General features: G+C 46.3%; 1 protein-coding gene across 2 annotated transcripts in view; it reads left to right on the top strand.

Moving 5' to 3' along the window:
- OLFM2 (olfactomedin 2) overlaps nucleotides 1-26,078 on the top strand; it is a 365,566-nt gene that overhangs the window by 205,071 nt on the left and 134,417 nt on the right. For both annotated transcript variants that reach the window (XM_088452501.1, XM_088452502.1), the window contains exon 2: nucleotides 10,464-10,613. In XM_088452501.1, coding sequence (XP_088308627.1) covers nucleotides 10,464-10,613 — 150 coding nt within the window. The remainder of the gene's footprint in view (nucleotides 1-10,463; nucleotides 10,614-26,078) is intronic.

The raw sequence follows: 26,078 nt of genomic DNA, 5'->3' as shown, positions 1-26,078 counted from the left end.
AGGTTTTCTAAAAACCCAGGTCTAAAAACCAGGGTTGGATGCATTCACACTAGAGGCTACCTGGGTTGCACCCGGGAAAAACCGTGGTATAAAGCAGGGTCATGGACCTGGGACTTCGACCCAGGTCGTTTCTGTTCACACATAGCAAAAACCCGGGTTGATGCACATTCACAACCAAAAAGCCAGGTTTTTGCTGTATGTCTGAAAGGGGTATAAATAGTTAATTCACCTAAGCGCATAACAGAGATGTTACCTTGTTCAGTAGAGTCTAGGAGTTAAACCTTTCCAAGTAACCCATAAACCAGAACCATTTTGGCTTTTGATGTAATTCTTGTTTACGTGACTGGGCTCCCTCTTGTTTTCCAATCCTGCTAATGGATGTGCGGGGCGGGGGGAGGAATAGTGCGCACTCAGCAGTTTGATCTGTGCACGCTGTGTGTGGAGCTGGGTTGTTTAAAAGACAGATCTTTGCAAATCTCCCAGCCGGTTGGGTTACATATAAAGAGTGTAAATCACTATTAGGTTTTCAGATGAGCTTTGCAAGTTGGGGCTATGATTGCGCAATGTTTGTCTGCACAGAGCAAAATCACTGTGGAAGTTTTAAATTAGCTATAATTATCATTTTCTCTATATTATGTTCAGTATGTTATAGCACCAATAAAATTACTCTCTCTCTCTTCTCACTTATTAAATTTAGTGATGTCCCTGTTCTCACATATATACCATCTTCTAACCCCTCTCTGTGCTGTCTTATATTATTCATGTTGTATATGTATGTACAGGAGGCTCAGGGGAAAACATTTGATTAAATTAACAAGTCAATAAATGTCTGCTCTCAGGTCTGCAGGAACCCACAGTTTTGTCTGACTTGTCTAATGGAAATTTCTGCATTACAGAAACGGAACGTTTGATCTCTTGTGTAATAACATTCAACCGCGTCCAATTTTCCAATATACACCACTTACAAAAAATGGGCCATTCATCGGGGATTTAAATATCGACATTTACTTCCATAAAGCGGTCTGTACTTACTGTTAGAGAGAAACTTTAAAGACACAGTATACCGATTATGGTAAGTCATTTGGAGGTAATTCTAATATCTCACCAACCCTCCTGGCAGCAGTATTAAGGGTAGTGGGCTGTGTTGTGTGATGGGTCTAAGGGGGTCATTCAGACCCGGTCGTTAGCGCCGATGCACTCGGACCGGGTCGATGGCCCCCCAAAGAGCATGCGCACGATGGCGACGGCGCCGTCGTGCGCATGCGTGAGACCCGCTACGACCGACAGCGCCGGTCGTAGCGGGTCTCGATCCAAAGGGGGCGAGCTGTCGATGTTGATTGACAGCTCGCCCTGTTTGGAAGGCGGGCCGGGTGGGGGGTGGCAGCCCAAACGGGGGCGTTCCCTTGGGAACGCCTACCATTTGGGGGCGGCCCCACTGACATCACTAGTGATGTCAGTGGAGAGCTTCCGGCTCTGACAGAGCCGAAAGCTCTCCGGGGCTTACGACAAGGGAGACCCTACCCTAGGCTCTCGTCGTAAGCCCCGATGGTCTTGACCATCGCGACCATCACCTTAGGCGGTCGTAAGGCTGTGGGTGTTAACCAGCAGCCTTACCACCGCAAAGGAGGATGTCTTGAAAATTCGAGACGTCCTCCCCTCATTCAGACCGACCGCACGCTCTGTGCGACTGGCTCTGAATGAGGTCCTAAGTCTCTAATGTAATGTTTTGCATTAATCAGACAATGGGGCATAGCTGCCCACTCTCCTGTGAATTAGGGGAGACATGAATTAGGGGGAGTTTATCGGCTCCCGAGATAGTGGTTAGCCCTAACGCATCCCGCCCATTTCTCCCATAGGGATGATGACACGATTCGCTATAAATCGCTTAACTACATCCCCACTCTGTAATGCTCTATAGCATGCCTCACTATGTTGTGTAGGGGCAGGGGCACGATGACCCGTCCCTTCCACTTGGAACCCCCCTGCCGGACGTCCTGGAGGCCAGTTTAAGTTGGCAAGTACACATTGGGAGTCATTTGTAAACCAAAAGCGCAGAGGTGCAGTCCTTACTTTAGCACAGTAATACCTACCTCTTTGTGAGGCCAGGGCCATACTGATTTCTATGTGAGCGGGGCCACTGCCAGGGTGCCAGCCTGAGGGAATGCCACAGTTGCAATGTATTTGTTCCAGTGGTACTTGTTTTGCTGCCCCTAAAGAAGTACAGGTGAGAAAGATGGGGGAGAGAGGGGGGTTGCACAGGGATGGTGAGAGGCGCCGGAGAGAAAGGTGGGAGTATGAGAGGTCTCTCCTACCCCCACCTATGAAGCTGAAATATCTAGGTACGGCTGTGTGCGAGGGATATACTAGTAATCTTCCTGAAGGTCCTTTGTGTGATTATTTGCTGGACTGGCAGATGGGAATGTGATGCCAACAATGTCCTATGCCACATGGAGCCTCATTTATGTCACATTGTAGCATTTCAATTGAGCACTTACATGCATATATTTACATTACACGGATAGGGGTTGGGTTTGTTTTGTCAACGTTCTTCATGTCGCCATTTGTAATGTCAACATGAGAATGTCGACATGGTTCTAATGTCAGCATGCATCATGTCAACATGCTTAGCATGTTGACATTGACCATGTCGACGTCCCCCATGTCAACACTGATGAGATGTCAACAATGTGGACATCATAACTTTCAACATTATGGTTGTCTTCATCTTGAATGTGGACATGGTGACTGCATCCCCCATTGCTAGTATTAACCAGTACCTGATCATCAGACCAAACAGACCTTCTAATTCGGAAGTCACCCTGGTAGCCTCAGTCTCAACTCTCAAAAAGATCATTAGAATATGTCACTCTACAAAACTAAATTGAATTCTTTCATTTGGCACAAGGTCTAGTATAGTACTGAGAGTGACCCACATTGAGCTTTACATGAACTGGTCAGGAGGAACACAATGTTACTCTCTTACAATAGGCACCTTCCTCATGAACTTAATATTACAAAAACAATCACAGCTATAAATAAAATAAAAAAATACAGTATCCCAGAATAACAGAGAACTACATTTATACATAATTTTCAGACCAAAATCCCAGGTCCGACCTGAATTTTTTGAGCACGGTTTCAACCTGTGTCACTGCTGCTCACACTGCACCTTGGACCCTGGTTATTCCCGAGTCATCTGTTAAAAACTGAACCCATGTCAGCCCTGCAAAACAGTGTGTCATAAGAAATTAACTATCTTTGGCACACAAAGATAAGGTAATAAAAAGTGGGTGGTGACTGCTCCGCAATCAGCTAATTTTTTGGGTTACGTGACACACGTCCGCCTATCATACAGCAGCCGAGCTGGATCAGACCCAGGAATAACCCTGGTCTCAACCAGGGTCGAGATCCCGGGACACACAACCCGGGTTGACCCTTTCAGACCAAACCAGGATCAGAATTGACCCAGCAATATCCCGGGTTAGAGTCTTGGTCTGAAAAGGATATTACAGTTTTGTGAATAACCCTTGAAGCCGAATAAAGGCAATTTGGACCAAGACACTGTATTCTACTGTATAAAGAAATAGATTGTTCAGAAACAATATATTGTTTTTGTGGTATTCTGAGCAGGGCCGTAACTAGGGTAGTGCGGCCAGTGCCATGGCACAGGGCACCGCAGGGCAGGGGGCGCTGTTTGGGCCTGCCAGTTTTCTGTTTATTATCATTCTCACTTGTAGCTTCCTATTATTTTATCCCCAGCATCTCCTGGCCTCCCCTTTCTCTTCCCTGGCCCTACCCCATGAAGCCATGACCTTTTTTCGGGTGTGTTATCTCCCTATTTAAAAAATAGGGAGGCACCAATGCTCTTTCTGGCACAGGGCACCAAAGGGTCTAGTTACGGCTCTGAATCTGAGATTATATTTATTTTTCTAAACAACGATGATGACATTAAAACATGTTTGAGGACTAATGGCCTAATATACTTTACATCTTTGGCCTCCAAAACATTCCACTGACAGCACTATTGATTCTTAGAGGTATCTAAGAGGTTATCAGCCTTCCTGATTTTACAATCAATACTGAGATGGCTGACCCACAATGATCAAGGGCCAAACAGTAAAACATTTGCCCAACATGATGAAGACAACCATATTGACTGTTGAGAACTTGTTATTTGTGGCCAGTTCAGTAAATGCTGATGAACACTGAATATTAACACAATCGGCTGGAATAGGCTTGTGTTGTGTTGTAACACATGACTAATCAGAATTACTCTGCCTTTCTGTCCCTGGTCAGCACTATTAGGGGCTAAGGACTATGTGCACAAAACGTCTAACTTAGTACATTTTCTTACCAGACAAAACATGTCAGGTCTAACACAGTGATATCGCTTTCCTCATGTAATGAAGTCATAGATGATCCAATAATTACACAGTTGATGGACAAGTCCCATTTTCCTGCAAATGACCCAAGAACAATAACATGTTTAATGAACACGGCCTAATTACAATGGTTGGACCCTTTGTGGAGTATTGCATACATCTGGTGGAAGATTGTGTCTGTGTTAGCAATGCAAGTGCCAGAACAGTGAGGGGGTATAATTACCTAAGGTGCCTACAAACTTGGCAATGCGATATCGTGCCCTATTTCCCCTTGAACTCTCCCTAGCAGCTCCCCGGCAGTCGATGTCACAATTTGCTGTCAAAAACTGTCTAATGTGAAAAAACGATCTATTGTGCCTCCTATCTATTCCAGTGCATCGTGACTGAGATGGTCAGATCTTGCCTACAGCACGGCAGATCTGAAGATGCGATGTACGACCTGCGGGGACGTGCATTGACATCGTGAGTGGACACTCACGATTTGGGCATATTTTACACGATTTGTCGTCACGATGCTTCGGAATCAGGCAAATCGTGTAAAATATTGTTAAGTGCGTAGGCACCTTTACACTCACGGCATCCCAGCAGAATAAGCAGAGATTGAAACATGTTGCAGTTGTAACCAATTTGATTACAAACTGATACAATTGTAATGTGTCAAATCTGAATGCTATTTTTAAGGATACATCTGTACCCGAGAATCAGACCGAATATAAATGCAATCAATTAACTATGGAATTGTGTCACAATATGTATGGGATGTAGTGGTGATGTAACAAGCATAATAACAATTCATACCATATGAGCGATAATCCCTATTGGGAAACACTAATACTGTATTAGTGTTTCCCACTAGGGGTTATCGCTCATACGGTATGAATTATTATAATACACATATGAGTGTTAACCCCTAGTGGGAAAATAATACATAAGAATGTATAACTATATGGGATAAGTACAGCCTGCACAAGGTGTGATATATAAATATATTGCAATCACTATTTACCTTATTAGGAAAACACTGTATGTGTGCATGGGAATTGGATGCACCACAATTATTACATCTCAGACTGAGAAATAAATTGGCTCCTGATGTGGGAGTTAACACATGAAACTTAACCAGGGACGATTGAGAATTTAAAGTGGCCCTGGAAAAATGTCATAAAGTGGCCCACGTTGACTAACTGAAAGAGCAACAGAAGGACTTTTGCAAAAAAAAGAGGCGTGTTCTTATGAGAAGGGGTGTGTCATGTGAAATACTGTGGCAGCAAGCCACTCCCCTTGTTTTCATCAAACTTGGGGCATGCCCAGCGCTCCAGGAGATATCTGGGGATGCACCTACCCGGGGTTGTTCCATGCCCTGCATGCCTGGCCCCCGCACACTCACTGGAGCAACGTCCAAAGCCACAGCAGCCTCCAGAGCAGCAGCACCTCAGCTCCGGCTGCTGCTAGGAGGTAGGAGCTGAGGACACTCGAGGAGCTGGGTTGACAGTGTCGTGGTCCACGGTGTGGTGGTGCGGTGAGGTGAGATGCCGGCGGCGCCGCCCAGTCGGGTGGGACTGCTACACCACTAAGAGGCTGCTGAAGTGATTGTAGGCGTGGCCTCTCTCCAGCTCAGTGAACGTGAGCTCAGACCAGACCGCCTACCAATCAGCTGGCCAGGACACGTTTAAATTTTTTTTTAAAATGAAACAGAAAAAAGGGAGATTTTAGTGGCCCCAACATGGTCCGGCCCACCGGGGAAAGACGTGGTAAGTCTACAGCCAATCCGCCCCTGAACTGAACTAATAGATGTCAGTGGATGGGATTTGCTAAGTTCCTACAGTAGATTAACAGGATGTTCACATCATGATACCACTCTCTCGTGACTTTGATAATAGATAGCTCCTACAAATATTGGTACAGTTACATTATACTATTATTCTGGAATGTTTGGTCTCAGAAGGGGATGGAGAATGTGAACCTGTACAATATGAACACGTGTTGCATTTGTGATTCACTAGCATTTTAGAGACACATATCATATTGGGTTCTGTATATAAGAGCAACAGGACTGTGGAATTATCAATCAATGAGTACATTATAATACACTATAGGGTGGTATACATGATTGAGATTGTATTCATTAAAAGTGTGGAGAAACAATTGTGGATAACACTGAGTTTAAAATCATGTACAACATTTTTATTATATATATAAAAACATTAATAAATATTTAGCTGTTTTATTCCTTATGATCTAACAAAGGTTATGTTTTATATTTTCGAAGGGTCACTATAATATATAATACGGAATATATTTAGTCTGTGAGTGCCCCAATACAGGAATACTTTGTCTTTTTGCTTTCATTGTAATTATTCTTATTCCTGGGTGCACCTCCCCTGTAATAACTATATATTGAATTAGTAATCTTATAGTCGGGGAAGGACAGCATTTGAATACAGGTCTGTGTGGATATTCCTTTCTTTCTTGAATAGTATTGACAGTGATAACTCTTTCCTCATGCAATGAAGTCATAGTTGAGCCAATAATTACACAGTTGATGGACAAGTCCCATTGTGCTGCAAATGACACAAGAACACTAACATGTTTAATGACACGGCCTAATTACAATGGTTGGACCCTTTGTGGAGTAAAGTAGCCTAATGATACTGACATATTTAATGGCTTAAAAGGACAATCTGTTTAATGAGCAATATAAGAATGACATGTTTAATGGGCGTGCGTTCCATGGAGGACAAATGGAGCTTACTGTAATGACAAGATTGGTCGTAGATTCAGTAGCTATGGTACATGTAAGTGATCAATCACACTGGAAAGCAAACTAAACTAAAGCAAGGAAATAGTTCATCTGTTTTCCCTAAAGTCAATGACTTCATCAATATAATGATTAACCATGGGCCAGACCCTTCTAGTCAGTCTATGACCCGGATTAGCTTTAAATTGGGCTTTATATAGGAATAAGTCAATGAAATAACTTCGTAAATAAATACAATGATCGTCTTAAGACTTGTCCAGAGTGTAGAAGCTGCTATCTATAGCTATTGTATACCAGTACTTGGCACTGCCGGTTAGTTAATTGACTTCTGACAAGCATTAACCCTAGTGTGAGTGTGGAGTGTCTATGTCAGGGGTTCCCAACCATGGTCCTCAAGGCACACTAACAGTCCAGGTTTTAAGGATAGCCATACTTGAGCACAGGTGAATTAATTAGAACCTCAGTTTTTTTTTAGTCAACCATCTGTGCTCAAGCATGGATATAACTAAAACCAGGACTTGAGGACCATGGTTGGGAACCCCTGACATAGACACTCCACACTCACACTAGGGTTAATGCTTGTCAGAAGCCAATTAACTAACCGGCAGTGCCAAGTACTGGTATACTGTGCTCAAGCATGGATATCACTAAAACCACGACTGTTGGTGTGCCTTGAGGACCGAGGAAGCTACACTGGAGCAGCAAATGATGTGAATGACTAAAGAAAGGGTTGCTTATGATGTTGCTTATAACTGTTAATGAAAAATATACTGTACACAGCACCTTACAATGTTTTTTTGGTAGTATAAGTGGATTTTTTTTTGGGGGGGGGGAATTGGGGAGCATCAGTACTTCTCTATCTGCTATGTTGGATCCTATGTGCTCTCCTGAACATGGATGGGGATGAGCAGGGATACACAGTGAACCCCAATGCATTGCTGTGTTACCTGACCTGAAGAGTTTACAATGTAGCTGTAATTCAGTAGACCATACAGATACATAAGAGCAGTGGTTCACAACTCCAGGGGGTAAATTTACTAAGGTGCAGGTTTTTAGAAGAGGAGATGTTGCCCATAGCAACCAATCAGATTCTAGCTATTATCTCCCATAGAAGGAGCTAGATAAAAGTAGAATCTGATTGGTTACTATGGGCAACATCTCTACTTCTAAAAACCCGCACTTTAGTAAATATACCCCCAATACTCAAGTATCCCAGCAGCTCATGTTTTCAGGATCTCGGTCTGTGGTAACAGGTGGGATAATTACTGATCCAGCTAAATTCATTAACTCACTAGTTCATAATTAAAGATATCGGAAAACATGACCTCTTGGAAGTACTTGATGATTGGAGGTGAGAATACTGTATTACGTTACGGCAAAGTGCAATTTTGAAAACACGTGATTGTACTGTAGGTATCTTTCCCTGCAGTATGTCCAGTCTGCTAAATGTGGTAATATGTCCAGTGAGCATGACCTAAGTTATCAATTGTATCCAACAGCACTGAAAATAAAGACATATAGCTAGAAGTAACTGAAGATCACATACCACTATGTGCTCCTATTATCCAGAAATTAAGACTGAAGAATACCTTGTGGAACTAAGGGCCTGATTCAGAACAGATCGCAGCTGTGTAAACGCACGCAATTAATCTGCAAAATAATGCTAATGTCTGCCGCCGTTCAGGCAGTACTGAGATGCCCACTACTGCTTTCTCACATCCGTAATACCTCGCAGTCCTGCGTATACATCGGAGAACATCGGCCCATCACTCACACCTACAACAGGTCTGATTATCTCAGAACTTGCAAGTCTCGTCGCACTCAGGGCCTGATTCAGAGCTGCTCTCGAGCGCTATGTGCTCGCAAGTGGGTCGATGGTGGCCCAGTGCGCATGCGCACGATGTCTACATTGATTCCCTATGTTAGTGCATCTATTTTTTTGGGGGTACAGACTGATTTCTCTACTTCTGACACTACTGTCCGCATTCGTCGCTTTCCGTTTTCGCCTGTTTAGGAATTAAATATGGCGAAAATCGGGGACGCGCACGTAAACTTTTGGCCTCTGAAACAGGTGAAGGAGGCGGAAATTCGGACAGGCAAAACTTTTCTGACTTTTCTCCTCTAATTGAATCCGGCCCGCAGATGCAAAAAGAGTTATTTAATTTGACAAAGATTTTAGTATAAGTGCACCCATAGCGAACCAGGGGCTAATCTAGAATGTTGTTGACATCAAGAGCTCATGGTTCACTTCAAACCTAATAAATAGCAAAGAGATGGCAAAATGGTGCAGATAGACCTATTTGCATAATATAAACATATGAATTAATCTAAGGGGTCTATCCTATTAGGTGCGAATTGCGAGGTGCGATTTTCACTTCGAAGTTGCATAGCGAATTAATTTTGCAATCCAATTAGCAACTCGTACTGATCGGTCAGACTGAATTCGCAAGTTTCCAGTTGCACCTCTTTGAGTGTGAGAGATGGAAAGGAAAATCTTTATTTTAAGGTTAAAATGTGGGGACACTGTGCTGAACCCCTTGGACACAGGGGCAGAACTATGGGAGACAATGGAGGCGCCTGCCACCGGGCTCCAGCTCTGAAGGGGGCACCTCCTCCATTGTCCACAACATATTCACCCCACTTAGTGCTGTAACTATGTACCCGGAGTGTACCATCATGGCCCTTCACGGCATCTGAGAAGCCACCGTACACTAGTGGAGAGCTCTGTGTCAGACCATCAGCTGCTATAGCCTGTCTTCATGCGAATTGCTACATTACAGTGCCAGCGGCTGTGACGGGAGGGCGCCAAATTATAACTTGCCTCCGGGCGTCTGGGATGAACTTACGCCACTGCTTGGACACCTCCACTAATGACCAAATAGGCATTTGGAAGTTTCTAATTAGCATAATTAGTCCAATAATTACATCATTTTTTGGGGTAAAAAACAAACTCGCTACTTGCAATTCACACCTAATTGGATCGAGCCCTAAATCTATTATGCTAGAACAAAAAAGTAACCTCAATCTTCCTCCACTGACATAAGTTATTTGGAGGTAACATGACATAACATGTGCATGGTACAGTTGCTTAGAGTAAAACGTAGAAACACACAGAGATATGGCCTCGGTTCTTCGATAGACCACCTAGTGTGTTATGCTTATTCCTGGGCAGCATCACTGCGATAGCAGAAGAAACACGTCCATAGTGACTGATGAGTGATGTTTGATTGGGTGTAATATTAGGTTCTGCATATTGAATATGTTCATGCTTGTATTGGAAGAGCCATGTATGTTTATCCGCTCTTATTATTCTCCCTTTACAGACTCTCTTTCCCAGTCCTGAAGATGGGTGGCAAATTTACACATCAGCCCAAGCCCCAGACGGCAAATGTATCTGCACGGTGGTGGCTCCAGCACAGACCTCCTGCTCTAGAGACCCTCGGAGTCGGCAGCTAAGACAGCTGATGGAGAAGGTAATGCAGTATATAGTAGGATACAGCTGTGTGAGATCTGGCAGAAGACAATGGGCCGAATCAATATTGATTTTATGTTTTTTTTTAACCAACTATTATTTTCTCAGGAAAATACAACAGGGATACAAAATAAAGACGTGGTAAGAGGTATAATAAAAGGCACATAGTATATTATATTATCAGGAATATAAATACCTACAGTAAATAAGTCCCAGCTTAGAATAGCATCTCAGAAAAATGGAATATATTGTAAGTTGAGGTAGGAAGGAAAATATTAGTTAGGGGTCGGCAGGTAAAACCTTTACAAACTAATAAACACCGTACTAACAACACTACAGCTGATCACAGTGGCATCACTGTGGCAATTTGTTGCTAGTTTGTGAATAAATAAAAAACACAGGGACCCCTTGAAACCCTATTCACTCAACAGAACATTTGATTGAAAGCGCTATTTATGTGCTATGTTCCCTCCGTGCAGCATTCCTCCAGCCTGCAGAGTCGGAGAGCTGTAAATTATAAAGGCGGGCAACCTGGAAGCAAGATCTGAGCTAGGACAGTGCGACTCGCCTTCCGAGCCCAGCTGTCAGACTGCACTGTATGTGTCCTGTCTGTGTCGGCTGGCGGCAGCGAGAACGTGACAGTCTCGCTATCACCAGCTGTCACAGATGTTTGCCTGTTACACACCAGAATTCTATGTGCATGCAGCACATAGACCATGTCAGTATATGCCAGAACCCACCTTTCTAGGTGCGTTTCACATCTGATGAAGCAGGCTGTCCACCCACGAAACGCATCATACACTGGAAATAATGGAAACCACTGAATGATCTTAATGAACTGTCACATGCTCTGTTATTGGAGAAATAAATGAATTATTATGAAGTATTCATCACACTGTTGGTGCATATTTTACTGGTATCAGAAATAAAGACATTTTCTGTCCTTACTGTATATAGGACATAGCTCTTTCGAGATAACCTGCACCAATAACAAAAAACTTCTTCCTTTGCTTATGTTCACCTATAGAGCCGCCACTCACTGGATAATTTTTGTTTTGTGCATCATTCTCTCTAAACCCTAGAGACTGATGAGTATGAAATTCCCAGTAGATCAGTACCCCTCAGCCTGGTACCAGCAAACATTCCATGGTCAAAGTTACTTAGACCACGATGCATCCTGCCACCCTTCGCATGCATGCCAGCGTTAATTATGCTGGTATGCATGAAGACAATCACAAAGGACGGCTATCTCAGTAAGAATGAGGGACTGAGGCTTTCCATTGAGGGACTACCGCGGGGGGTGCTGGGAGAGATCTGATTGGATCCCTCTCTCAGCACTCTCTGAATAGAAACCCAGAGGCTTGTATAGGGTAACACCATCAGAAGATAGTGTTACCCACTGCATCCAGGCCTCGGAATGCATCGCGATCTGGGCCTTGGTGCATATGAGGAATGGAATCCCGTATTTTCTGTGTTTAACCGCATTTCTCACATTGCTGCATTCCGTCCCACATCTGTTATCCATTCTGGCATTTGGTCTGAGCAACAACTGAACATCTGAACAACAGCTGAATATCTTGACCATGTGTACATGCTTTGAAGCATTGAGTTGCTGCCACATGATTGGCTGATTAGATATTTGCATTGCTGAGTAGGTGTACGGGTTTACCTAATCAAGTGGGCAATGAAAGTATTTATTTATTATACAGTACAGCCAGTACACTACTAGGGAATAGAAATACTCAGATTATACAGTGTGGCGTGTTTATCTTGGTGGAAAGGAAATGTTTTCAGACAGTTATAATTGCCAGGTTGACATCTGTAATTCTGCTAATTAAGCCTGGCTAACAGATTTATTTAATGTGGACTTAATGAATTCCCATTAGACAGACTTCATGGAAATACATGGATTATATAATGCAGAGAAAAGTGTCATTCCCTATGTGACAGTCTGCATGCTGAGTGTTGATTACATTTGTGTGGGTGAAGTTCTCTTTTCACCTTTGTGAAAAAATATTGACAAATATTCGATATTCACGATAGAATAAGGGACACTGGGCCTGATTCATCAAGGATTGCAATTGCAAAGCTGCACGCAGGCATATACTGTAGTGTGTAGTGCACGCAGGCTATAGATATGATGTATGCACGCAGGCATATACTGTAGTGTATAGTGCACACAGGCTGCTTTGCAATTACATCCTTGCAATAATGCAATTACAGCAGTAAGGTGTATGACACACCCTGTATGACACCTCCTGCTGCATTTGCGATACCAGCACTGCGACGTATGTGGCAGGCTGGGATCACCATCGCGACCATCAGTGGTCGATGTTCGCGATGGCGGACGACGCTGTGCATCCTGCCAGCTGAGTAAACCTCAGCTTACTCAGGCTGACTGGCTTGCGAGCCCAGGACTCTGCGTCGATCAATGCAGATCCCGGGCTTGCCACTTCCGGAAAACGGGGAAGAACACGCCCCCTTTCCACCGCTTAAATGCCTCTGCCTGTCAATCAGGCAGAGGCATTGAAGGGTCTGCGTGCGACTACACAGGACCGGTTCTGCACACTCGCAGTATGGGTTCTGCGCACACGCAGATTCCTGATAATCGGTATTCCGCAATCAGGGCCACTGTTCAAACTGTCTTTTGATGGAGACTGACAGCTAGTTCACCATCCAGAGACTAAGCGCCTGTTCTTAATATATTTACCTGCAATCATTGTAAAAGCCTATGCAAATATGGTGTTTTTCTTATATTGTCATCTTATAAGATCTGCATATGTTTATTGCTTTACACCATACATGCCGACTATCTGGCTGCCCCTTCCGGGAGGGAGCAGCCAGATCGGCATTACTGGGGGGGCGTGACCAGCAGACAGGGCGGGGCCGTCAAGATGAGACGTTTTTGCGGATCGGGCGGGGGCGGAGCCACACAAGAGCATCATTTTGGCCCCGCCCCCGCTACACACTGCCGATATTACAGGCAGTGTGAAGTGGGGGCGATGCCAAAATGACGCGATTCGCGTCACCGCCCCCTTCGCTGCCGGGAGACTTGCGGTGGGACAGGAGGGGTTGGCGGCAGCCGGGAGACTTGCCTGCCATCCCGGGAGGTCGGGAGTGGCACCCGATTTTCGGGAGGCTCCCGACCAAATTGGGAGGGTAGGCAAGTATGCTTTACACCATATACCTTATTAGCTTACTTAACTTAACTATAAATAAAGACATGGACAAACAGCTTGGCTGAAAAAAGGTCACAGCTTTTATTTATAAATCAGAATTAATCAACCTTAACCAGGGTGGCAAAGAGATGCCATAAGCTCAGTTCCAGCTTTCATCTCGCTTAACCAAAAAATCTATGAGGAACGACTAAACATCCCCCCTTCAAGACGTACTAACGATGTGGGAGTCTCACTTCCCTCCTGGGCCAATCCGAGGTGCTTACGCACATAAAAGCGCCCGGGTCCCCCCGTGCAGAGAAGGACAAATTAGCCAGGGGCATTTAGGGCAAGTGCCCCCACAAAGTTTTCTTAAAGCCATTGAGCTGCAGCATACTCTCGCCAAAGCCAGGCCCTATGGAGACTGGCCCACCACCCAAACAACTAGCACAAAAAAGAAAACAAATCCCTCACAAAGAAACCAACACCACTCCTCCTATGGACTCAATGTGCTTTGCCACCTCCACATTCGCTTTCTTATGCGCCCTTTCTAACGCACCATGCTTCCGCACTCCCCTCCAAGTCAAACGAGGCATCATCTCAGACCACACGATTCGCACCGACGGCCAACGCAATCGCACCTCATCACAAACCTCGCGCAGACGTACAATCAATGACACACCCTTCATTTTTCCTAAATCATTCCCTCCAACGTGCAACACCATATATTCTGGGACTCCCCATTTGGAAACAGAGGAAACAATCAAATCCATCACTGACTCCACACGCAAACCTCTACCACCAAACCAACGCATCTGATGTCCCTCTAACGACAAGCTAACACGCTGAGCTCTCACATATTTCTCCGCCCAAAAAATAAAGGAGTGGCTCACAAACCACACCTGGCCATCTTCTGCTGCCCTTGCTGTGGAAAAAGAGAAACCCTGACCATGAGAACCACACCAAACCCAATTCAAAATAACACAACTTATGAAAACACATGGCAACTAACTAGCAGGGATGCATAACAGGGAAAAAACAGTAACCCGAGTGAAGGAGAAAAACCAAAGTGGGTCAGATCATGGCTACCGGAGGAAAAATAAAAAAATTCCCTCACACCCCCAATTGTTGAACAATAGCCGTTCAACGATTGGCAGGTAAACTACGTTTTCGGGTTGTCGCCAGGTGCGCAACTACAGCTTATCACAATGCACATACTTCTTATACGCAGCTGACTGCCAACGCCCTACCAACTGAATGGACGCGGGAGATGGTCCCGCCAGTGCTTCAGACGTAGCCGCACCAATCCAAAACGAGTGCTTACCATATTCTGTCAGCTTAAGACCTAACTCTACCAAATCTAGTTTAAAGACTGCAGCAAACTGAAATCTAGTGAGGGGCTTAAGGTCTGCATGTACCAACCACTGAGACCCCCCCTCTGGACGCAGCGCCATGTACTTTGAAGCTAATTGCACTGGACAGATAGTCAAATCACTATGTTGTGCAAGCGTTACCCATTTACCCCTACCTGTTTGGTTTGTTTTAGAGAAACGTAGCTTACATAGAACCACCGCATCTCTAAAAACCATGTCCTTGTATAACAGCCCAGAGGAAGTGGATGTCTTATTGACTGCCACCAACTCGCTCACCCTGAAAGCACCAAAAAATGCAACACAAAAAGCTAGCCGAAAAAGGGAAACCTCAAAATCGTCAGAGGCAACCTTCCCCAGAACTGCTAAAAGATTCAACAATAACTAAACATTAACAGGTTGACATGAGTCGGCTCGAGCGGGGACACCCTTTGACCATCCCCTTAATGCCTTAACAAGAATGAAGATTTGGGCCCTGATTCAGAGCCGGACGCTCTGACCAGAGCGCTCGCTCTGAATCAGGGCCCACCTCCATTAATATGGAGCGTCCTCCTGGACGCTCGTATAGCTGTGGGTCACACAGCAGGGTGATGGTCGCGATGGTCTTGACCATCGCGACCATCGCCACTGCGAGCAGAAGCCTGCGGTTGAGTTTCTCAACCGCAAGGCCAGGAGTGATTTTGGCTCTATCAGAGCCAAAATCACTCCCACTGACATCACTAGTGATGTCAGTGGGGCCGGCTTCTGACGGTAGGCGTTCCCTTGGGAACGCCTCCGTCTGGGAGGCACGCCCCCGGCACGCCCACCAAAGGGGGCGTGCTGTCAATCAACATCGACAGCACGCCCCCTTTGATCAGACACTCCGAGCGAAGGAAAGTCCTTCGCTCGGCGCGTCTCGCGCATGTGCACGACAGAGCTCCCTCCGTCGTGCGCATGCACAGTGCAGACCATCGACCCACTTGCGAGCGGACAGCCGCTCGCGAGTGGGTCTGAATCAGGCCCTTGGTCAGATCATGCAAACCCTTCAATTTACAAAAGAAGGAAACACCCGCTAGAGTCGAACTCATGGAGGCCCTTGATCTACCTAGCTGATACTTTTCCCAAACAAAGGAGGAAAGCACCTCCCTCTGGGACTTACCTAACATGTTCGGGAGCGCACCATGAGCGCACCAATCATGCCAGGCGGCGGAGTACGCTCGTAGAGTGGATGGAGCCAACGATTGTAGAGCTTACCTTTCTAAGCCGGCCTGATGATCTGCCACACAAATGAGGGGCACATCAAACCAACATTAGAAGCCGATGGTACAAGTGCTCGAAACCGCGCAAATTGAAAGTGGGAGAGAGCGTTCACAACCCCTGGCACATGCCTGGCCCTAAATCTGATGTTAGTCTCCAAACATCACAAAATTAAATGTCGGAGTAAACGCAAAACTAAAGGGGAAGACAAGTGCTGGTTGTTGATGGCATGAACAACACCCAAATTGTCACACCAAAAAACTACGTGGTGGTTACTAAGTCGCGCAGACCAAAGCTCCACCGCTACGACAATCGAGAACAGCTCTAACAGCAACAAATTACTCGTCAAACCTTCTTGGCGCCAATTTAACGGCCATGGGGCAGCGCACCATTCCCCATTGAAAAAGGCCCCAAAATCGGACGATCCTGCCGCATCAGTAAACAGTTGCAACTTGCTGTTAGCCACTGGTGGTGAAGGCCAAATACGCTCACCATTGAAATGAACCAAAAATCTGGACCAAATACGCAAATCATCTTTTATCTCCATTGATAAGCAAACATGCTGATGTGGCCTGACCACCCCGGCAGTGGCCCTCTCCAATTTCCTGCAAAATACCCTACCCATTGGAATTATCCGACAAGCAAAGTTAAAGGAACCTAACAGTGACTGAACCTTACTGAGTCAAATTGTTTTTACCGCTAAACAGCCAGCAATTTGTTCCAGTAACTTATCTACCTTGTCTCGGGGAAGCCTACAACAACCCGCAGCTGTATCTATCTCAATTCCTAAATATGCTAAGCAAAAAACAGGACTCTGTGTCTTTTCATGCTCAACTGGTACTCCCAGGACCTGAAACAATGCTTGAGCAGAAAAAAGGAGATCAGAACAGATATCGCTATTTCCTGGACCTATAAAGAGAAAATCGTCCAAATAGTGAGCCACACCACTCTGCCTTGTTCCAGCCTGGACACACTATTGTAAAAAGGAGATGAACTTCTCAAAATAGGCACAGGAAACCGCACAGCCCATTGGCAAACATTTATCAACAAATAACCTGAATCTAAACGAAATCCATAAATTTCATAGCCTCAGGATGCATTGGCAATAAACGGAAGGCCGATTCTATATCCAATTTTGCTAACAAGGCGCCATAACCAAACTGCGCACCAAATCCAAAGTCTCATCAAACGATTTATACACAACTCTACAGAGAATATCTAGGATAGCATCATTGACTGAACCACCAGAGGGATATGAAAGATGTTGAATCAAATTAAACTTTCCTGGAACCTTTTTTGGAATGACACCAACCAGAGATAGGGAGGACAGGGGAAAGGACCCTCCATTCGACCCAGCAGGACCTCCTTCTCTCCGCTCTCTGGTGGAGCACAAGTTACTAGAAGCCCTCACTATCAACGGACCCTCTATAGGTAATGGAAAACCAAACGAAAAACCATTCAACAAAAACAATTAATCTTCCTTACAAGGGTATAACTGAATCCATCTGCTAAGAGAAGCTAAACATACGGGAGAGTTAGCCTTAACCAGTTCACTTGGAGCCATCTCCACGTTCTTGTGGAGCCACTCCCGACCCACGTCAACAGTCCTTGGCCGGATGTTCACCCCTGCAGAGATGACAGGAGTGACGAAAATGATAGCACGAGTGTTTATAGGCAAAACATTTTCCTCTCGCCCGTCCTGTCGTTCCTGATCTGCCGGTCACCGAGCTCCTACGGGGCTGTGCCGGATCCAAAGAAGGCCAACGATTCTGTGACACCTCTAACCATACTTCACCTTCCTTTGCCCAAAAGGAATTATCATGCTGCCATCATGCTTCTTTCTAAACTGCGCATCATATTCTCGCCACGTTAAATTACGAGACCGAACGAACATGTCCAACACCAAAAATAAGTATCTAATAATATTCACATGTTTCTGTGCTCGCGTCTCAAGATAGCATGTAGCAAATATTAGCATACCCTTCAACCTGTTATTAAAACCACAAAAAGCGTCTTCCCCAACACCCCCGGTCTTTTTAGCCTGTGTAAAACTTTCTTTCATGTTGACAGTGAGGAAGAAAAAATCTACAAACTTCCCTTTCCTAATCCTGCCTCGAACACTTTTGCGCAACCCCCAAAGCACAGCGGTATTTGCACAATGGACTGTGGGCCTGACTCAGACCCGCTCGCGAGCGCTGAGCGCTCGCAAGCGGGTCGATGGTGTCCTAGTGCGCATGCGCAAGACGGATGGAGCTCCGCCGTGTGCATGCGCGAGACCCGAATAACGACGGGGTAGCCGTCATTATGGGTCTCGCACCAAAAGCGGCGTGCTGTCGATGGTGAGTGACAGCACGCCCCTTTGGTGGGCGTGCCGGGGGCGTGGCTGCCAGACGGAGGCGTTCCCATGGGAACGCCTACCGTCTGGGTCCGGCCCCACTGACATCACTAGTGTCAGTGGGAGTGATTTTGGCTCTGATAGAGCCAAATCACTCCAGGGCTTGCAGTCACCGAGACCCTACCGCAGGGTCTCGTCGCAAGCCCAATGGTCGCGATGGTCTTGACCATCGTGACCATCATCATGGACGCTCTCATAAGCTGTAGGTGGTAACCCACAGCTATGCGAGCATCCAAAAGGCCGCTTTGAAAAAAAAAAAAAACATGCCCTGATTCAGAGCGTGCGCTCGTTCTGAGCGTCCGGCTCTGAATCAGGCCCTGTGTCTGCTCAGGCTTCCTGCTCTTTAATACCTGTCTCTGCGTCCGTTCTAACAGTGCTACCTGACTTCTTGGCCAAGCAACGCGCAACCATTCTGGCAATCTTACGCGGGCGCGCTGGTGAACCAGAAGAGTGGGAAGAATCAGAAGAAGAATCAGAGGAGGAAGAACAAGCCACATCATACTCACCAGAACTAGAGGGTCCCGGAGTCGCCTCGTCCACTGCCACCTGAGGAGTCCTAACTGCTTCGACGACAGCAGGCACTTCACTCGGACCTGTCACTGGAGCCGCCTGCACCGCCGACTGTTCCCCATTGCTGTCTCCTGCGACTTCAGAACCTGGAACTGGAGGAGACGGGTGAGGCACAGGCAGAGATAGAGGAACCGCAGGCGCGGGGGGAGGTGGGTTGGGAGGATGAAGTGGTAGGGGAGGAGGAGCCGCCAGGGAGGCTGACGCCTGCATGGCAATAGACACTGCCAGTAACAATGGATGAGAATCCTTCCTATGAGGGGGAGAAGGGGCGGGGCAGGAGGTGGTACTATAGCGGGGGCGTAACCCTGCCATGGTGGTAAATATGGGTAGGACAGATAGGGCTGCTGAAAGTATGGCAAATAGGCAAAAGGGGAAGACGGAACATTAGTGGCAAAATAGGGGGCAGTAGGAAGTCCAGCAGCTGAGGAAAAAACTGGGGGTGCCACGCCCGAGCTCCATGATGCCTGGCCCCAGGATGGGCCAGCAGCTGAAAAGGGGTCTTGGGAGCTATAAGCGGGTGTCTGACCACTAGCGGCCGTTTTCCAAGGGGGCTGAGAAAAGGCAGGCATTGTATAAGCACCTGATGCACCTACACTTAACGCAGGGTGCCAACTGGTGGGGGCAAAAAGCGAGGGAGCTGTTCTCTGCAAGGGGTTGTTATGCGCTCCTCCATGAGGGGAGGCTGGCCCCAAAATGGCTGCCTGAGGTAAAATGGCCACCGAGCCCATCGGGGGGGGGGCGGCGGCTCAATAGCAGCATGAAGCGGCATAGGTGCAGGCAGCGCCGAGGGAGCAGCACCCGCCCGGCACGTGACAACACCCGCCGTATCCGCGACAGGTGCGGATGCATCGGAGCAGAGGAGAGAGGAGAGCTGGCCAGAGGGCATACAGGATGCCCAAGGAATGGAGTGGGAAGAGGGGGACACGGGAGAGAAGGGCCAGCCAGACACGTGACCACGCCCGCCGCGGCCGCAACGGGCGCGGACACTGTAGCTACCACAGGTGAGACTGCTGAGCTGGGTGAACGGGCCAGAGTGTCCGTTGGATGCACAAAAAGGGGAGTGGAGGGAATGGGGGATAAAGGTCTAGTGGGAACCAATAACAAGGGGCAAGATAATTCAGCTAGCCGCCTGGGACGGGGAGCAGAACGTCTGGGACGAGGCATGGTGAGGGGAATGAAACAATGCAGATGGAAAAGGGGATAGCAAAAGAACAAAAAAGACACTGCCAAGACGCAAGCAAAATAGAAGGCTATAACGGATACTCAGCTATTTGTGAAGATCCAGCAAAAGAGGCTGGATAGAAACTACCAGGCCAATATATACCACAATCAAACTTCTCCTCCAAATACATGTAATTATCACACCAGCTGACCCTAGAAACTTACCCAGCAACAAGGCTGTCATTCCTACAACAATCAGCAAAAAACCATCAGTCTTATTTATCCTCAATTCCATTCAGAATTTTGTCTACATTTAGTGTTTATTTTACAGCCAATCATTCATAATGCTGGGTACACACTACACAAAGTGGGTACCCAGCAACGGCATTATGCGATGGCATGATACATCGCGCCATCTGTATACAGTGCACGATGTATTAAACGATGGTGTGATGTGTAGTTCCATGCTGCATTTAGCAGATGGGACGATGCAATGAACGACCCACAGACGCGCGCAATCGGACGTACATACTATGCGATCCGCACGATACATCATTCCAATCCGCGTCAGAAAGATATATCGTGCAATTGATTACATAGTGTGTACCCAGCTTAAGACAGTAATGCAGGGGCAGAATTAATAACAGGAGTATATTACCAAAGGCTGTAGCTCACAAATAAACCAGGGAGGTATTGAGTTAAGAGGATTTAAAAAAAAAAAAAAAAATACCCTCTGTCCAAGTAGGCGATATAAATTTTTCTCACATATGGTTTTAGAGATACTCATCCTCCTTATATCCGAATTTCATGTAATCTCCGGTGAAAATGGCATGGATAACTGTAAGCTTCCCCGAGGCAGCCCACGGTGTCAAGTGAAGCTGATTAGATATATGACGTGGCTTTCTGATACATTTATAGTAACACAGATTCAGTGCTCTCCAGGTTGCATGTGCTATGTCACATCTTCCATCTGACTGTCCTGTTGTCCCTAGGTTGGCTCTTTTATCCTGACTAGTGAAAAGCTGGGTGGTAAGTTCCCAGCTGTGCACACATGAGTAGGGACAGCCATCGGTGTGGTTACCATGGATGGTTACCATCGACGGCGATATAGCAAGTGGCCATCGACGGTTACCAACTATGCAATGGATGACCATCGATGGTTTCACCAACCGATGGTCATCCCTGTTCTTTGACTGACTCTGGCCTGTCGGCCAATCAGAACCCGGGGATGGGGCTTCACGGGCTTCGGGGGTGGAGCTATGTTCTGTGTCCTGGCACCTTGTAAAAAGTAAACCCCAAAAAACATTTGGTTAAGCTGCACTATCGCAGGAGATAATCCATCTGGTTCTCCCCTATCGATGATTATGAATCATCGATGATCGATGGCCATCCATACACAAGAGGCATGTCAATTTAAGAGTTTTTATGGGGAAGTGGTGTTGCTGGGGATGTAACAAGACCACCAGTGTGCTTTGACCACACCACTATATGGGGTCTATTCATGAAGCAGAAAAAGCCCTTTTTAGCTGAAATCAGGGCTCTTCTATGCGTTGTGCAATTCATGGAGCAAGTTACCATGGAGAAGTGTATTACATCTCCAGCGGCACCTCCGCTCCATGCCTGCATCACATCACCATACTGTACTTTTGTATGGTGAGTGCGATTCATAGAAGAACGGAAACCTCAGCTTTCCGTTCCTCTCCTGCAGTATAGATTAGTCATCTGATGATGGTTTATCTGTACCGCAAGCCAAACAGAGCAGGTAAGTCGCATACCTCCCTGCTGTCTACCCTGCACCACTTGGATGGTAGGGAATGACCCTGGACACTGGGAATGACGCTGGACACTGGCTGATGACGTCTGGGTCCTCTCCGTGAAGGGGATTTAGACATTACCATGATTGATAATAATATAATGAGTGTATTACACTTTGGTTCTCTCTGCAATGAGTCCTTAAAGTACACAAGTACCGGAGTCTGCAGTGGGAAAATCAAGATAGCAAGTACTAACTTGCAATTTGTCCTGGAATTATGACTGAAGCTCACTGGTTAATGTACATTTACATTTTAGGACTTGTTCCATACCTATGTAATCGTTAGGAATCCCATACTGTACTTCTGGGCTGGCAGTGACCCTTCAAGACACTGCGTTATGTGCCGAGCCCAGTGCAGTGGATTTGCCACCTCTTCATTTCAGCACTGGAAAATTACTTGAAAGTCTGGATTCAGAAACTCCCTATTCTAGGACTTTCAAATTAATTTTCTCTACTACTGATCTTTATTCAGGAGTCACAGAAGAGGTTTATTTAGAAGACAATGTTACAGTGGAAATAACATTTCATGCCTGAGTCACAAAAGTGTTTTACGCCTATATGCGACGTCACGTTATATATAAAACTGAGCAGGGGAGGGTTCCCAATGTTTGATCCGGGGAGCAGCCACACATAATAGATCCATAAAACAGCAATCTCATCTACTTCCAAGTTTACAAAAACAGGCTTCTATGGAAGAGGCGGCAGATGTAGCAATCCACACAGACCCGGCAGCTGTATCCTGCAAGATAATTCTGTTTATGGCTATTTCTCTACTGTTTGATGGCCCATAAGTGTCAATGGGATCAAGTAAACTGGCTTGCCATTACATATTGTAGGTGGTAAAGTGACAGCGCACTGCAGAAGTGCAAAGCTGAACAGAGGGCCTGATTCAGAGCCGGACGCTCTGACCAAAGCGCTCGCTCTCAATCAGTGCCCTCCTACCTAAAAGTGGAGCGGCCTCCTGGCTGCTCGCATAGCTGTGGGTGACCACCCACAGCATATGCGAGCGGCCAAAAAGATGGTCGCGATGGTCAAGACCATCGTGACCATCGGGCTTGCGACGAGACCCTGCGGTAGGGTCTCGGTGACCGCAAGCCCTGGAGTGATTTTGGCTCTATCAGAGCCAAAATCACTCCCACTGACATCACTAGTGATGTCAGTGGGGCCGGACCCAGACGGTAGGCGTTCCCATGGGAACGCCTCCATCTGGCAGCCACGCCCCCGGCACACCCACCAAAGGGGGCGTGCTGTCAGTCACCATCGACAGCACGCCCCCTTTGCTGCGAGACACGGAGCGACAGCTTGGCTGTCGCTGTCCGGGCCTCGCGCATGCGCGCGACAGAGCTCCCTCCATCGTGCGCATGCGCATTGGGGTAACATCGACCCGCAGAGCTCCATTCATTTCTCAGAGCTGGCCTTTATTTTTTTAATGACCCTGGGACAATTGTCCTCCTGTCCTGGATTTGCTCACTTGCAGGAAGAGGTTTTAGGTTATTGTTTTTTCCATGGGAAAGTAAATGGTTCTACTCGTATGTCACCAAGTGATTGTTAATAGCTAGCCTAGTCATAATAACACCTCCCTGCCAACCAAAACTCCCTACCAATTTAATAGAACTGAAATAAAGCATGGACACATGACTGGTCGTATATGGTCACAGCTTTTATTAATCAAGGAAGCATTGCAGTAACCCACTGAGAGTGACCGTACTCCTGCAACATAACCTGAATTGTGGAGAACCCACCTCCCCTTGTAGAGAACCCACCTCCACTTAACTAGCATAGTACTATTGGGCCATGCCTCATGGAAGGTGCTCAGTTCTTCCCTTATGGACAGTGACGGAATCAGTATGATTTACCGGCGGCCGCATGGGCGGCAGTTCTAATCCCGACAGTGGCAGCCCGGCAGAGGTGAAAAGCCTGATTGTTCTTTCTGGTAAGAATCGCTAACCTAATTCCCTACCCTAACCCTTACCCTCCTTTAGGGGTGCCTAACTCTAATCTCGCCCCCAAGTGCCTAACCCTAACCCCCCTCTAAGTGCCTAAACCTAACCCCCCCTTCCCCACAGCCTAAACCTAAGTCTCCTGGGAAGGTGCCTAACCCTAACCTCCCCCAGGGGTGCCTAACCCTAACCCCCCCTTCCCCTAGCCCAGTGTTGGCTAACCTTGACACTCCAGCTGTTGTGGAACTATATATCCCAGCATGCCCTGCCACAGTTTTAGCATGCCCTAATAGCAAAACTGTAGCAGTGCATGCTGGGTTATGTAGTTCCATAACAGCTGGAGTGTCAAGGTTAGCCAACACTGCTCTAGCCTAACCCTTCTGGGGGGGTGCCTAACCCTGTCGTCCCAAGAGCCACTAACCTAGCCCTCCCCCCCACGGCGGTCCGCGCCTGGCACCCGGCTTACCTTCGATCGGTATACCGGGAGTCGGGCTCCCGGCGTAGGTCTAATGACAGGCGTCGGGGTTTAGATGCCTGTCATTAGTACCTTGCCAGGATTAGACAGTCGGGAAGCCGGAGGTCGGGATTTCGTCCGTCGGCTTCCCGACAGCTTCCCACAGTGACATCTCTCCTCTACAAAAGGGAAATGTCCACATCTACCTCTTACCTCACCTGTGGCTGCTGAAGAGCATTGCTTTTTGGCCAAGCTGCACCTCCTCAGGAAGACAAATGCAGAACACAAACATAACACATAATAAAATGTTACAAGCAAAACAATTAAAGGGAGATGAACATCATAATTCAAAGAGGGAAAGAACTCCCATAGCTAGATTATTTACAGTAAACCCACCCCTCGCCTCTAATAAACTAAACCAGTGGTTTCCAAGCTTGGACCTCAAGGCACCCTAAAGGTTTTCAGGATATCCATAGTTAAGCACAGGTGACTTAATTAGTACCTTAGTCAGTTTAATTATAGCATACATGCACAAGCAGGAATATCCTTAAATCCTGGACTGTTAGGGTGCCTTGAAGACCGAATTTGGGAACCCCTGAACTAAACCATCCCTAGAAGTCTTTCAATCAAAACAGTAAAGCCATTATCCACACCAAAAACACCATGATTATTGCCCTATCTCACTCACAAACCGAAGCGCTTATGTACAATCGGGCTTATTCAGCCTTCCATTATCAATATGCATCTCATGTGCAGATTGTTTCCAGCTTGTATGAGCAGAGAGCTACTTCCCTGGTTCTACAGAACAATCTATCACCAAACAGTTTGTTTTATCACTTCAAATTTATTCAAACAACAAACATTCTCACACAGCTCAACTTAAAGAGTTGCCAGCTGTAATGTGCAGATAAAGCAAGGCTTATTACAAAGTGATATTTCACACCAACTCAGAAACTGTTTATTAGTTGCACTCCTAGGTAAAATTAGATTGTGACGGCACAGGATCATATAAACTATTTTGGGGATAACAATGGCCGGATGTATAAATAAAAAAATATCATGGATAGCCTCCGCTGTATATGTTCTAACAATGAACTTTAATACTCCAAGTGGTAGAAATATGGATCTGAGCATTTCCTGCCTGCCTGCCTAGTCAGCAATACTTCCCATTCCACCGTGCAGCTTATGAGCTGTCCTACGTTTCCCAAGACATTTCCACTTAAATTAACTGAAGGTTAATTGTTGAAAAAGTGAAACATCACTTATTTAATTAAGCCAAAGTTAATTTAATTACAAAGTGAGTTGGGAAATGGCCAGAGGCCATGCTGCAATGGGGAAGACTGGCAGTTCATACATGACAACTTAGCATTGC

This window comes from Taudactylus pleione, unplaced genomic scaffold (genome assembly GCF_031769625.1).
Source record: "Taudactylus pleione unplaced genomic scaffold, aTauple2 ptg000551l, whole genome shotgun sequence".
NCBI lineage: Eukaryota > Metazoa > Chordata > Amphibia > Anura > Myobatrachidae > Taudactylus > Taudactylus pleione.
Note: the sequence above shows the minus strand (reverse complement) of the source record. Positions and strands in the feature narration are given on the sequence as shown.